The sequence below is a fragment of the Halichoeres trimaculatus genome, unplaced genomic scaffold (genome assembly GCF_033239565.1).
Source record: "Halichoeres trimaculatus isolate MK-OKI-2021-1 unplaced genomic scaffold, fHalTri1.1 fHalTri1_scaffold_1, whole genome shotgun sequence".
Taxonomy (NCBI): domain Eukaryota; kingdom Metazoa; phylum Chordata; class Actinopteri; order Labriformes; family Labridae; genus Halichoeres; species Halichoeres trimaculatus.
Genome location: NW_027437179.1, coordinates 16,130,067 through 16,145,616, shown reverse-complemented (window position 1 = coordinate 16,145,616; position 15,550 = coordinate 16,130,067). Strand labels below are relative to the sequence as shown.

The 15,550-nt window shown below is 41.4% G+C and overlaps 1 protein-coding gene across 8 annotated transcripts; it reads left to right on the top strand.

Moving 5' to 3' along the window:
• The first annotated feature begins 221 nt into the window (after positions 1-221).
• LOC141791622 (PHD finger protein 20-like) lies at positions 222-14,344 on the top strand. 8 transcript variants are annotated; one of them, XM_074672220.1, is made up of 17 exons: positions 222-373; positions 2,348-2,454; positions 3,136-3,307; positions 5,056-5,140; positions 5,534-5,610; positions 5,739-6,324; positions 6,454-6,504; positions 6,594-6,863; positions 7,099-7,293; positions 7,387-7,482; positions 8,048-8,203; positions 10,225-10,406; positions 10,527-10,626; positions 10,944-11,139; positions 11,260-11,701; positions 12,442-12,622; positions 13,789-14,344. In XM_074672220.1, the coding sequence occupies exons 2-17, from the start codon at positions 2,372-2,374 to the stop codon at positions 13,929-13,931; spliced, it is 3,015 nt and encodes a 1,004-aa protein (XP_074528321.1). In that variant the 5' UTR covers positions 222-373; positions 2,348-2,371; the 3' UTR covers positions 13,932-14,344. The 8 variants fall into 8 exon arrangements, with proteins under 8 accessions (XP_074528321.1, XP_074528364.1, XP_074528346.1 ...); XM_074672263.1 differs by lacking the exon at positions 222-373 and adding an exon at positions 502-525; XM_074672245.1 differs by lacking the exon at positions 222-373 and adding an exon at positions 845-932.
• Positions 14,345-15,550: the final 1,206 nt, after the last annotated feature.

The window sequence follows — 15,550 nt, the reverse complement described above, 5'->3', positions numbered from 1 at the left end:
TTCATGTAAGTTTATCTGCAATAAATTGAAGCAACTTCGGGTTACCTACGATAACATGTTTAAAAAAAAGTAACAAAAAAACTATCTGCAAAGAAAGAAAGAAAGAAAGAAAGAAAGAAAGAAAGAAAGAAAGAAAGAAAGAAAGAAAGAAAGAAAATAAGAAAGAAAGAAAATAACTTTTCAATAATAAATGTAGACGAAGGCCGCGCATGCGTACTGTAGCGCCACATTGCCCGCGCCGGTGGTGAATGCAACTGGGAGAAATTCAACTGCGTGATCTGGACCAGACAGGCGGAGGCGGCGGTGCCTGCAAGTTGAAGGGATTATAACGGACATTTTTTCTCAAGCCGTACCAAGAGTGACTGAAGACAAGGTAGGAAGACCAAATTGTACCGCCAATCACGCTTTGAAGTTCCTATTTTGAAATAATAACGTGAATTGGGTCTGTTTGGCGGACGCATCAACAACGTAGATGGCATGGTGCCGCATGTCGGCTTGGAGTTCAAAACAAACGTGACGAACTAGGTGATCATACTTTATGTCTGCACACTGAGCGACCTCTTTATATCACTACTAGTGTGTTAGTTGTTTCCTTCAAGATTTCCAAAGGCTGCGTCACTGTTGCTCTGTCTTTGTCATATAGAGAAGTTTACTGCTTTGTATTTCCACGCCGCTCGTTCGCAGCAGGAAAACTATGAGAAGTAGGCCCAGCGCGAGGCCCCGGACGGCTTTGTGACGGACAGGTGATCAGCCAATGATGTGCTAGTATCACACCCACCCGGTTCCTCCAGCCAGTCATATTTGCTTATTGCAGTGACGTAAATGATGGTTTCGCTCGCGCTACGCACACTGGTTATAAAACACCGGACAATAAAGAGACATTAGCCGTTAAAGTTATTAAATTGACACGGTGACCGAGTCAAGACAACGAGGTGTGGTTGTAATTTCTGCACTCGATGAGAACTTGGGTAAAAGAAATAATAAGAAACACAACGTCTGGCTTTGGTATCTATCATTGAAATTGAAAAAAAAAAAGGTTATGTCCAATTTTTATTATGTGAATGTCCTTTTTTAAGGAGTTACTATTTTAATATTGGTTGCCTGCTTCCTGAGTCTTGATTTCGGCATCACCAACTCTCTTCTTTCGCCCCGCCTGTGTCACCATAGCCTGTCCTTCTCTGTGTTCTGGCGTTTTAAATAAAGTAAAAGCTTAAAATCAAGTGATGTGTTTGACAAGACGGGTTTCATAGTTTGATTACGTGACGAATACGGCACTATGGTGGTCGGTTATTCTGGTAGGTCCGAGCTATTGTCTCTCATTGTGTCCATGTACGTGTGATCGGCTGACAAGAAAACACGTGGGCCGAGTGGAGATATATCCGGTTTGTAGGTTGCACTGCAACCGTACAACTCCAGACTGTCTCCGCTATGATGAACCGATTAAGCTTAAACCTGGACTATAGTAAGACATTCTGGCTTCTCATGCAATCTTTTAGTTTTTTACAGCCTGTATCTCGATCTGCCATCCGGAATCTGCATGCTCGGTCAAAGAGGCGCTTTTAGTGGGTGGGAATTGAAATTTTCTTTGTATGTCAAAAAATGATCCTCCTAGACCAAGCCCTAAAGCCAGAGGACTCTGCATGCAGTGGACCACGCGTCTTTTGAGGCAACACTACGTGAACAATGACCCATTCTAAAAAAGCTAAATGTACTGTGTAAATCTGACAAGTGCGGTGTACGATTGCATAATTTTTCCATCGGTGGGGGCTTACAGCAGTGAATGAAAGCGGGCGAGCTATTTTAGTCTTCTGTCTTCTACCATTGTATTTGATTGATGAGAATGAGGTAAAACTGAAGGAGATGGTTCTCATTTTGATAGCAATCCTCTTTGTAACATGTGTGCTGTCGTTCAAACATCCCTATTATCTGAGTCAGTGAACACTGAATGTCAAACATTTAAATCCTGTTTAAAGGGCATAGCCCAAGTCCCCCACTTTACTCTGTGGTGCACTGAGTTATCTGTAGCTGTGACTATCACTGAAATGTATTTCCAATGTCTGCAGTGCACCTGAGCTCTCTTGGATAAGGTGACACACCTTACTGCTAAACACCAAAATGGCCACTTAGGTATTAAAACTTAATTTTGGTCACTTAATCTTCTGGTTGAATAAAAGATAGGATGACTTGAGAGAAATGGGGCCTGCAGCACAGCTTGTTTGCATGTTAAGACCACACATGTTCTTAGATTGATACAGTATCTCTTTCATAGTCTTGTACACAAGCCATATAACTGTATCTCAGATTAAGATGTTGTTGATTAATTGTGGTGGTTTTTGTGTGCATACAGGAAGGTAGCCTTGATGTGGGCAGCATGAGCAAGACGCCCCCTACCAGAAGAGGGATTTCATTTGAGGTTGGAGCACAGCTAGAGGCCAGAGACAGCCTCAAAAACTGGTGAGTCATGGCCTCTGTCATCACCCTCCATGACTGTGACCATTCACTTCCTCAAGACCCAAGAAGTCCTGATTTTCCCTCTTGAGCCTGTGTTAACTATCCCCCTTTATATTTACAAATTTAAAAGATTATAAATTACATTAATTATGTACCTGTCAATGATTACAGCTCATTTGTTATGAAACCGCACGTGATGGGTGTGTTTTCTGTTGCAGTTGAAATGTAACAGATTAAGATGAATCTGTAAGAGTTTGATTAGAGTTTGAACTCTTGCAATGGTTATGAGAAGAAACTAAACTGGATGAACTGGTGAAATGTTTATATAACGGCTCCTAGCTCATCATTCATCAACATTAGGGATTTTTTTTTAAGTTAGTCTGTTCATTTCTTTACCCTTTGTCCAGCATTACTCAACCACAGGTCACCTTCAAAAAATGTAGGATCAACTATAAGTTGTGTTTTGATGTAGTAATAAAATTGTAATCAGAAATGTTGCCCAAACGCGTCCCCCAGCAGTGTCATCATCTCCCTTTCATCTAAAGCTGTTGTGATTTATTTTGTCTCTTTGGGTTTGGCTTTAAGGCTTTTTTCTACAGTTATGAAAAAATAGTTTGCGATAAAAAAGGACCTTTTAACCTCTCAGCCTCCATGTATATGTAATGTATTTCATATGTTGTGTAGGTATGCGGCAAACATCGAGAAAATTGACTATGAAGGTGAAAAAGTACTAATCCATTATCGACAGTGGAGCCACCGTTACGACGAGTGGTTTGACTGGACAAGTCCATATCTGAGACCCGTGGAGAGAGTTCAGCTGAGGCGGCAGGGCCTCCAGGACGACGCTCCTGCACCTGTAAGCACATCACACTAAGACACTGGGAGTTATGCTCACTGTGATTTGTTCTGCATTTAATGTTTATGTAATTCAAGCTATGTATCAGTTTCCCTGAAACAGAAAACAGCAGAAAGATAAAACTTGTAGAGAGCAAACAGTATCCGAGGCACTCCGATGTAATTAAAGTCCTTTATTATGTCAGGGACATATCAACGCGTTTCGACTTCTCAGAGTCTTCATCAGGACATGATTAACAACACAAAACAGGTGTTTAAATTACCTAGGAAGTGTCATGTGATTTTGTCACGGGACGCCATCACATGACATCAGACCTTAAAAAAGACATATACAGATGAAATATACAGGGAAAAACATACAAGACCTAGTTGCACAAACATAAACAAGCTACACCAAACAATAATCAGCAATAATTCATTAGACCAAATTCAATATTACAAATTCATTATGAAAAAAAAATCATTTATAAAAAGGAGAAAAATCTATTTCATCATTTAGGCCTGGAAAGGGGGTGGCCCCCAAAGCATAAATCCAAAATGTTTCACGTAGTAAGAGACATCAAGGTTTGTCCCAGCCCCTTAGAGGTCTAGGAATTACTTAAATAGCCATGATTTTGAGAGAATTTGAATTGTTTGAATTACCTAGAGAGTGTCATGTGATTTTGTTAAAGGACGCCATCACATGACAACAGACCTTAAAAAAGACATTTACAGATGAAACATAAGGAATAAAATTGCCTGGTTGCTTGTTCATAAACAAGCTACACTAAACTATAATCTGCAAAAATTCATCAGACCAAATTCAGTATGAAAAATTCATTATGAAAAAAAAAAGATCATTTATAAAAAAGGAGAAAAATCTATTTCTTCGTTTAGGCCTGGGAAGGAGGTGGCTTTTAGAACGCGGTCACACTGGCCATCCAAAACGTGCCGTGCTTAAGCACGATTGCCCCCCTGCAGCGCTGTTCCCCAGCTGGAGAGTACGGCCGGCGGTCACACTACCCCTATATGAACCAGACTTTAGGGGGTATCAGACACTTGCACAGCCCGCCTACGTCATCGTGAAGCGTCTGTTTACATGAAGCGCGATCTCATCAGAGTCAGCACAATGAGACACAGAGAGCACTGCTACAACTTTAGAGACTTTTGGAATTATATTGAGTCGTTTTCGCCCGGCACAGCCCTCTAACACCCCCGCTTTGTTTAAAATGATTGTCAAGAGATGCGCTCGCGGTGATTATACATAATGGATCGCACCCGCTGTCCACGTGCTTGTGCTCGTGCATGAAGTAAACCGTACCGAAGCCCACCTCTTCGAAGCGTGCCGAAGCACGGAAGGGAATCGTGCCGAAGCACGGTACAGTTGCGGTCACACTGGCCATTCCAAACGTGCTTTACGGCTGAAGCGTGCTTAGGCCGTGTGACCGCGTCCTTAGTGTATAAATCCAAAATGTTTCACGTTGTAAGAGACGTTTGAGTCTGTCCCCACCCCTCAAAGGTCTAGGAATTACTTCAATAGCCATGATTTCGAGAGAATTTGGATTGGTATGTCAAACTTGTGTTGGATTTGCTGAAGCTGAATAAGCACCGATAGCTTTAATCTGAGAGAGGAAACTGATACGTGGTCTGTAGCTATGATGTCCTGTCAGAGATAGTAACTGTGCTATGGTTCACCAGTTGAACCTCCATTGTCTTTTGATTATAGTCTTATATCATCGCTGTAAATGACCAAGTCTGTTTTTTCTTCAGGGCTTTCATGTGAATGACAAGGTCCTTGCCAGCTGGTCCGACTGCCGTTTTTATCCCGCTAAGGTCCTTTCTGTTAACAAAGATGGTGGGTATTCATTAACTCGTAATTTTAATGTTGATATTAGCTTTGAGCTGCGATATCTGAGACATCTTGAAAAAATTAAGGCATGGGGGAGTCATAACAAAGGTTACATCTGACCATTTAAGTTGTATTTTCAGTTGCATTGAACATGAAGCCTAGTTAATGTTCTGTTTTGGGAAAGAAGCTGCGTTGATGTAAGTCATTTAAAAAAACATCAGGACTAGAACTTGGTTAAACATTTGGCCAATCAAAAGAGCATGCGCTCCCCTCTATGGATACTCCTTTATGGCATATATAGAGTAAATATACAGTCATTATCATCTGAGGCTTTTACTGTCATGTAAATTTGATCTGTTATTGACTTGAATTAAATGAGTTCTCCCTCTTCATCCACAGCATCCTATACTGTCAAGTTCTATGATGGCGTTGTTCAGACAGTAAAAGAGATACACGTGAAGCCTTTTATTAAAGAGGTAACGGATATTAACTAAAATGTGTCTTGTATACTCCGTGGCATTTGATCCTTCATCAGCCATGTCTAACAACACCCTCTTCATCTTCTCTTTTCACCAAATGCCCTCTTTGCCCTGCTGACAAACAGAGAGGTGGAGGAAAGTCTCGGTCCACAGAAAGGAACATGGTTAGGAGGGCTCCGAATCGCAGAGACAGAAGGCCACAGGAGAATGGCGGTCCCAAAAACAAGCGAGCCAGACGCAGCACCTCTGACCAGGAGGATGAGAGCAACAGCGAGGAAGAGGAGCGAGAAGAGAGGGTTGTTAGTGAGAAGAAAGAGAAGATTAACGGTGAATCAAAGGTTTCAACTGCTATCAAACAGGAAGAAGAAATGTTAAAGCAGGAAGACGAGAAGCCCAGAGATCTACAAATGAAGACAGGACTCACAAACGGTGTGAAGGTTGAAGAAGACATGGAAGAAACCAAGGAAAGCTGTCACCTAAATGGAGAGGTGAAGAAAGAAGAGCTGGAAACAGAAGGGAGTGGAACAAAGCCATACTCAGATTTATCTAAGCCATACAAAGAGTTGCATACTCAGTTGTCAGCGCAGTCGGAGCAGGTGTCTGTCACTATGACAACCACTGAATCTAATGGAACAGCGGAGCAGAAGCCAAACGGCCAACCAGAAAGCTCACAGGCTCCAGCAGAAGTGCCACCTCCCCAGCCTGTCAAACGTAAGTGTTAATGATCTGAATGAGCAGGAATCTGTGATCTGCATGTTGTGAAAAGTATTACACTGCTGTTGATATGGAATCTGAATATGCTCCAGACTGACAAACATCTCTTTCTTCTGTCTTGGATAGCGGTAAGGAAACAGGGATTCCACAACCCAAACAGATTCAGCAGAGAACCACGTGAGTGCACATCAAAGCTCGATTTAATCATCACCTGTATTATTTGATGTACTTCCTTTTCTCAAGTTGTGTCTTTTTCCTTGTTTCAGTGTACCGAGTGATCAAAAACCAACCTCCCCCTGTCCTTTCAATCAACCTCGACCACAACCCTTTTAAGTGCAGCGCTCCTGGCTGCTCCAAGTCATTCCGTAAAGCCAAGCTGCTTCACTACCATATGAAATATTATCACGGCGAGGAGCAGCCTCTTGAGGGGGAGCGCAGTCCCACCAGGAGCATACATACCAGGGCATCTGACAAACAGGTCCCTGGTGCTGGTATGGAGGGCCCCAGAAGAAGGCGGACCATCTCTGCTTCTATGCGTGAGTGTCTCACTAGTTTCACTTCTCTATCAATTGACATAACAGGACTCAGAAACTAGTTTAGGTGCTACTTCTGCTACTCTCAAACCAAATATCTGTAATGCGACGGTAAAATGAGGAATAAAATGATGTGCATCAGAAATCAGAGACTCCCGGCAGTATGATGTCACATACTCCGCCCTGTCTCAGTGTTAGGAATTTAAACTTATATTTGCTCTTGACTGATTTGTCTCAGACTCTGTCGGAGCTGCCACAGTTCCCCGAGGCGAGGTAAAGACTGCTGGCAGACGCACGTCAGCCCCACCTGTCGTCAACACTCAGGGCCATCAGCAGAGGGCACTGCTGAGGGAGAAGAGCAAGGAGAACCAGCTGGACAGGAACGGATGCCACCAGCAGGACAAGGACTCAGGCAGGAGCGCTTTTGACATTGGTGAGTGTCTTACAGTACTGTGGTTTTTGATGAGCCAGAGGAAGGTATAATCCACTTTTTCAAATGCAACTCCTGTCCCTTCACTCTTCACAGGGTCATTAAAAGAGAAGCTGAAAGAGAAACCAAAACAGAAGGACTTCCTCCGCATTAAGCTAAAAAAGAAGAAGAAGAAAAAGAAGGCAAAGTCTGGTAAGAAGGGGCTCTGGCTACTGCCCCTCTCCCCTCCTCTTGCATATCTGCTGCTCTGCATGTGCACTCACTGTGACATAGTGAAAACGACTAGCCTGCAAAGCATTGAGTACTCCATTCACTCCTCTTGGTGTGGTGGCTGAGCCTTTGTGCGTGGGAGACGTGTCACATCTGTCACTCTGTTATGTCGATCAGGCGGTGCTCATCTCTTGTACATCATGGCTTGACTATTCTCATGAAGCACAAGTCAGACAGAGCTGGGGATCAAAAACAAGTCAAATCCAATATTTTCACTTTAATTTGCTGGTTGTATTTACATGTCTGTTAAATATGTTTGGTTTGGGCGAATGTTTAGCTAAACCTGACACATTTATTTATACTAAAAGGCCTGACACACAGACCTGTATTGATCTGATCAGATTGAGTTTCCCTGCCTGTTCTTGACTCTATTATTTGTCCAAGTTTGTTGTGCCACTTTTTTTTAACCTCCTGATGGGCATTTGTTCACGTTTTTCAAAATTGACATTTTGTTTTACATCTGCTTCCCCCCTCCCTGTATTAACAGACTACACAGGTAGTGAGGAGAATATTGACATCTCAGTATTGGGTCTTCAGTCCAAATTGAATTTGCCATTCAAATCCCCCCCCTCACACTATCACAAGCCTGATGCCTACCCCTGCAGGCCAGGATACAGCTACTCAGAGCAGATACATGTGGATGGTGGGTATTTCTGTGCCTGTGTGTATGTGTATGTGTGTAATAGCTGAAGAGTTTGACTGTATGACTGTACTCTCCCTTTCATGTCTGTTCCTTCTGGATTCAATCTGTGATGCTTTTTGTATAATTCGAGCTACATTTGACCTATTCCTTGTACTACAAAGCAAGATTTTGTGTTTGTGGGTTTTTTTTTTTTTTTTAGGTGTGACCCTGATTTTTCAGGGTTGCTAAACATTTTTTTTAATTGGGCTTTTTATGCCTTTACTCAAACAGAAGAGAAGGGTAGTAGAGGAAACAAGGTGAGGGTGGGGAGTAACATATGGGAAAGAGGCCACAGGCTGGATTCAAACTCAGGGCACCTGCATGAGGGTGAACCTAATGGGACATAATCTAAACCACTAGGCCATCCCTAAAACTTTTCTTGACTTCTTACAGAGGTAACAGAGTCAGAAAGACTTTTATTGATTACCTTAACTCAACAAATAACAAATTGATCTTGATGAAATTCTCAGGAAATGTTCAAAATGGGATCAGAAAGAAGTGATTAAATTTTGGAGGTGATCTGGATCACCGTCTGGATCCAGGATTTTTTCAAAAGATTCTTTATCATTCAGAGATAGGGACATTTTTACCATATATGTATGCTTATTGCTTTGTAAAACAGTACAAGACAAGTTCACAATAATTTCTGACAGATATTTAAGTACGATCCAACTCCTGGCAATATTCTAGATACTAAGATCCAGAATATGAAATATGTACTGGGTCATCTTAGGGTGTATTCAGACCTGGACTGTTTGGTCCACTTTAAACGGACCAGGGATTGTTTCCCACGCTGGTGCAGACTTTTCATGCACGTGTGAATAGACACAAACAAACCCTGGTGCGGACCAAACAACCGGAACAAGACCCACTTTTTGAGTTGGTCTCGGTCCCCTTCCTGGTGCGGTTCGTAGTTCTCCGGTGCAGGTCTGAATACAAACCAAGGTCCATCTGAACTAACTACAGGATACATGCGCCTTTTGGGCCTATAAAGCCACCGTAACCTAACCGTCTTTGGTTCATACCTGATCCTCCGTCTTCTGTTTAGCCACGCTGTTGCTAGCATGTTGTGGGTCAGGACACGCAGAGCATAGTGTCTCCTTGCTGCGCGCATTCGTCTTCGCTGTTCCAAAATTTGAAACGGTGTTGTGAAGCCTTCTTTGAAGGAGCTTAAACTGAAAATGATTTTGCAACTCTAATAAGAGCCCAAACACATGTTTACCTCCATTTCTGGGTCTGTATTCTGTGTGCCGCCCTTTGTCAGTGCTGTCCAATGAGAGCACTGATCGTCACACACGTGGATGTGTTTACAGAATATAGTCCACTCGCAAAAAGTACAATCTGAATACGAACCGCACCAAACCAAAAAAATAAAGTCCGCTTTTGGTCCGGACCAAACAAGTGGACCAAAGGACTTTTCTGGTCTGAATACAGCCTTAATTTTCAACACTGCCAGGAAACAAATTATGGTACAACCCTGCAGCTAACACCAAATTGTAGCAGACAGTCTGCTGAAAGGGAGTATAACATTAAAGTAGGACTTAAGTGTTGCGTGACAATCACAATGTGCTTGGTGGAGGTCTGCGCTCTCTGAGTGCTTTACTAGTTCAAGATCAGAAGACTCTAGGTTTAGTTTCCTAGGTTGATAAACATGAAGTGATCACTATGTGAGCCTTGCTTTGTGGTACATTATCAAAACTTGTTGAATTAAACTGTATGCTCTCAGGGAGACAAGCAGTTTTTGGGCATTGGTTGATTGAATCCTGAGCTTTATCTGCTTCCATTGCTTGCTTCATTGTGTTCTCAAAAACATTCCTTTAAACTTACATAGTCTGACAAAGTTAGCCAATATTGTTAACATAGCTAGAATCTTTTATAGTAATATTTTATTCTGAGTTTTCCAAGGAACAGCTAAATCCTGACCAGATGTTGGAAATCCATAACAAAAACAAAAATCTGTTCCATCATTCCTGTTCCTGTAGATGAGGACAGCATCAGCGACTGGTCCACTGACAGCTGTGGGTGGAGCGACGATGACTTTGGGGTTGATTTGGATGTCACCACACCTCCTTTGAGCATCGACTCCGGTGCTGTAGACACAAGTGACCAAGAGATTGTTCGGTGTATCTGCGAGGTGGAGGAAGAAAATGACTTCATGATTCAGGTGAGCTGGATGTTTTTTATGATGACTTCTCCTTGGTCCTTTTATGGAAGTGCCAGCATTTTTTTCTTCGTTTGACACCTGGAATGATATTTATGTCTAAAACGATCTTCCTTCCCACAGTGTGAAGATTGTTTGTGTTGGCAACATGGCACCTGCATGGGCCTGCTAGAAGACAACGTACCAGATAAATACACCTGCTACATCTGCAGGGACCCACCAGGTGAGGATTTATCACAACACATATCTGTAAATGACTCACAGTCACTACTTGGCTTGTTGACATCAAATAACTGATGTTTTCCTGCTTGTTTTTCATTAAAGAATTGATATAGACTGCCTTGAAATGAATAGTAAGAGAAGACATTATTGTAAATAACCATTTGACATTATATAACATCATGCTGCTGTGTTTATCGTTAAAAAAACACTTAAACTATGATTTGCTTTGGGGGTGACCTGCCAACAGCAGCCACCAGATACACACATATCTTTGGTTTACTCATTGAGTAACATTTTGCAAATTGTTCGTCATTCCAGGTCAGAGACAAAGTTTGCGCTACTGGTATGATCGTGAGTGGTTAAGCAATGGTCACATGTACGGCCTGTCCTTCCTGGAAGAGAACTACTCTCACCAAAACGCCAAGAAGATCACCACCACCCACCAGCTGCTGGGAGATGTGCACCACGTGGTGGAGATCCTCAATGGACTGCAGCTGAAGATGAGCGTTCTACAGTGAGTGAAAAAGATTTCAGACTGATGCCCTGTCAGGTCAAATTAAAATGATCTTTCATTTTTATGTTCAAACCTCCATGGCAAAGTTTGAATTTAATTTTCTTGGTTCTCACTCTTCAGAAGCAATACTCACCCTGACCTGCAGCTCTGGAGGCAGCCATGGAAGCATTTGGAGAGGCCACGGATCAGCTCTGACTCATGCCGTAGCAGTGACGCAGTTCCTTCTCCTGTGACTCCTGATGAGGACATGAGCCGAGGCGAAATTTTAATGTCTAATGCTTTGGAGAAGCTTAGCAAGGCTGCTACAGCCGCTTCCTCCTCCTCGTCCTGCTCTTCCTCCCCCTTCCCATCCTTCCAGGACTCGTACATTACCAGTGAACATTGCTACCAGAAGCCACGGGCATATTACCCTGCTGTGGAGCAGAGGCTGGTGGTGGAGACCAGACAGGGCTCAGAGCTGGAGGATAGCATGAGAAGTACAGAAGAGCTGCTGGAGCGGGAGCAGCGCTATGGAAGCCTGCTGGAGACAGACAAGCCCAAATCAGCAGGAACGTGTAACAAGGTGATGACTTATTCCACCACATACAAGATGTTTATCATTTTTCAGTGTAATCACACATTTTAATGATGCTGTCTGTGGAATTTTTGCTTTAATCCAGCACATCAACATAAAGCTGTGACTAGATTATTATTATTTTTTTTCCTGATCTTGGAGCATCTACTCAAGACACAGCATAAATAACATTGTACTGAAGTCATTGTATTGAGTCATTTTGTCTGGACTAAATAGAACTCTGTTTTTGGCAGTCATAGGAGAAATAGTTTTGTGACATGACAGAATATATTCTGTCCAGTGGGTTCACAAATGTCTTGGATCCCTTATTGCTTGTAGTTTTAGGGCACAAAGCCTTAGCCAGGTGTGATGTAATGGATTGGTAGTTTCAGTCTATCTCAGGGACTCAGAAGCTGTTGTGCAGTACAGTGCTGCTGTTTTGTGTATCTAACTTAATGCTAGATGTAGGGGAAGCATTGCTGGCCTTCTTACAGTCATCGTGCTGCACTTTGTGGTTGAAAAAGATATTTGTGGTAGTTTCTGTTTTTAACCTGAAATATCTCAGTTGTAGGTACATTTCTTGGACAGAATTACATCTGAGCTTTAGCCTGATTTATGTTTGAACACTAGTCATGCTGTCGCCAAATAAATCCACTTGAATAATTTTCATTCATTTGGTTGGAAGTGCATCCAGATTGGGGTCTGACGCTGTTGAAAATGTCTCATAATTTAAACCTATATGTCTCCAGGCTTTGATGAGTGGCTCCTGGTCCCAGGCTGACCCAAATGAAGGGAGTGAAAAAGATCCTGGAGAGACTGCAGATAACTGTAAGCAGCATAATCAAAGGCAGATCAACCTGCTGGATCACATAGATGCAGTCCAAGATGAGGTCTCACACAGGATGGACTTCATTGAGAGGGAGCTGGATGGTAAGACTTTCTGTGGTCATAACTTAAACTGAGCTGGAAAGATTTTTGCCCAATAATTGCAAGTTTATGTTTGACAGGCTATGAAGCTGCCTAAATCTAGGGCTGACAGTTTTGGAAAATAATCTAAGTGCGATTTTTTGGACCAATATTGCGATTTAGCATGTGATTTTTTTTTTTTGGGGGGGGGGGTATCTTCTACATTTTTCACTTCACACATACAATAAACCGTTCCATAGTATGACCAACACAACAAAGGATAGTGTAACATACAAACAATTTTTTCCTATATACCAGGCCTACATGTCATGTTTACAAATAACATGTACCTTGATTTAACTATAACAATCACAATAGAATATTGACTGATTGATTTAATTTTAGGCATTATAGACCTGTAATAAAATTATCATTAATTACCTTAAATAAAATCAGAGAAAAGAACAAAGAACTGCAGAAAAACAAGCCTATTATGAACAATAAAATAAAAAATAAATATGTATCCTCTCATCTATGGATCTCACACAAAATACAGTGCAGAAATGTAAATAAGACCAAATCTATATAAAAATCTGTATAAAAATCTTACTGCTCTCTCGTTACCAACAAAACACAAACTTAAGTAAATGCATTTATTTTTTTTGTTTTGTTTTGCAGCCTTTGCGATTTGAAAATTGTACTTTATTACATTGCGATGTCGGTTTAAATTCGATTAATTGTTCAGACCTGCCTAAATCAGTCAGTAATCAGTCTAAAATCAAAAGTTAGCAGCTAATTGTGTCATGTTAGGACTGTTCAACTTGATGAGTTCAGACAACACTGACTTGCAAGTATGGGTAATATCTTAAATGAACATTTCTTATTACAGCTTTGGGGTATGTTAGCCTTGCTGCATCTAACTTTGATGTGTCGCTTACTCTCCCTCTTGAAGGCAGTAGGTACATGGCTACGAAATAAGAAATGATTCTATTCCTTTATAAATTATTCACACAGAAATTAACAAAGGCTTTAATGAGGTTTTGCACATTACTTCTGGTTGCAGGTGCATTGTCACTAAATGTTGAACACTGAATGTGAACACTTGCTTTTGATGATGCACTAAATTAGGTAACACCTTCAACTGGCACAACCTGACCTATAATTCTTCTTCTTTTTCTCCTCCCCCTCAGTGCTGGAGAGCTGGCTGGACTACACAGGGGAGCTGGAACCTCCTGAGCCCCTGGCACGTCTGCCTCAGCTCAAGCACCGCATGAAACGGCTATTGACACAGCTGGGGAAGGTGCAGCAGATCTCTCTGTACAGCTCCACATGAGGGCGCCAGAGAACAGCAGCAGCTTCGGTCCCATGCAGCTGCAGGAAGAGTGCAGCAGAGGAAGCCCACTGGATTCTGGATGCAAATATAACTGAGATTGTTAGGTGCACTCCCGCTGACCTGACATCTGCTGCTGTTTCTCTTTATCAAAGGTTGTGTGTGGATGAATCCAGTGCTGCAGCCAGAGCGTTTCATATATATGACGTTTATATGAACACTTGGAAAGTCAGCGTTTAAAATCAGGATAAAACACAAAAAGTAACCTCTTAATCGCAGGAGAAAATCTTTAGGACCAGATTACACTTCTATGGTTCCCATGCAACTTTAACCTTCTGAATGCCTTTTGTATAGAGGCACTATTAAAGGTTGCCCTGTCTCTCTCAGTACACAGTGCTTTACATGCAGAAGCTTTGTTTTCAAAATTTCAAGAGTTCCTGAAATAACCCAGATCCTTTGCAATAGTTCCAAAAGATGTTTCATAGAGTTGCTGTTGCAGTTTGCGTTAAAATGTCCCAAAGTTTTTTGTGTCTTGTCATACCATTCTGCATTAAAATTCTCACTTCGGTGTGGACAGACAGTTACTTGAAGACATCCTGTATGTAATGTGACTGAACAACAGTCTCTTCAAAAAAAAAAAGTTCTGTTTTTGGCATACTTAATGGTTTTATACTACACTGTGAAGTTATTTTTGTCTGGAATCAAAGGCATCTTTTTTCAGTTTCAAACTTTGTCAGATGTGAGCTCTGATTCGTCTTACCCATAATCCTTCTGTTCTGCAAGTTCTCTTCAGCGTACCAGTTTCATTAGTTTATCTTCCTGTCACCACTGTATCACTTATACTTACTCTTTGCATTGTTGTTGTAGAACTTGACTTTCCCCCTAAAAACTGTTATGTGGACTTGTTTTTCCTTAACCTAGATTATTGTACTTTGTAAGTTACAAATAATACTTAAGACTAATGCATTTATTTTTCTCTGTTCTGTTTCTTTTTTAATTTACTGTATTTTTGTTGTAAATATGTTACTCAAAAATGTGCTCCTCTTTATTGAAAACATTCTTCAAAATCAGATGTTGTATGCTTCTGTACTGTAAGTGTCTGGCTTAGAAACAGGGAAATGTTAAAACAATGCAAACTTCTGCTGGTACATAAATAAACTCATTGTTATTACTCACTATGGGCACAATTGTCTGTCTTTGTGTGTTTGTGTGTGACATGCTGGTATTTCAATACTTGTTCTGTAAATGTAGATGGCTGTTAAAGTCAAAGGTTGTCATTTTTTGAGTTGGATATGACATGTCACTGTTTTGTGCTCCCACATATGGAAATCAGCTGGAAGTTGAAAGCATGAACTTGAGACTCAGGTGACTAACTAAAAACCACTATTCGATTTCCAGCTGTAATGTCAGAAATTAGACATTCAGACGTATCCTTTGCAATTGAGCTGTTCATGAAAAAAAAAACTTGTTAACAAAGCTACCATTTAAAAAGACCTGTGTGATCAAAGAGGGCTTTTCTGGGTCTGGAAAACAGCAAAAACAGAAATTGCGTGCATAGTTTGATGTTATTATTTTTTTGGATAGCCGATTTATGTGGTTACATCATCAGATTGAAATATAAA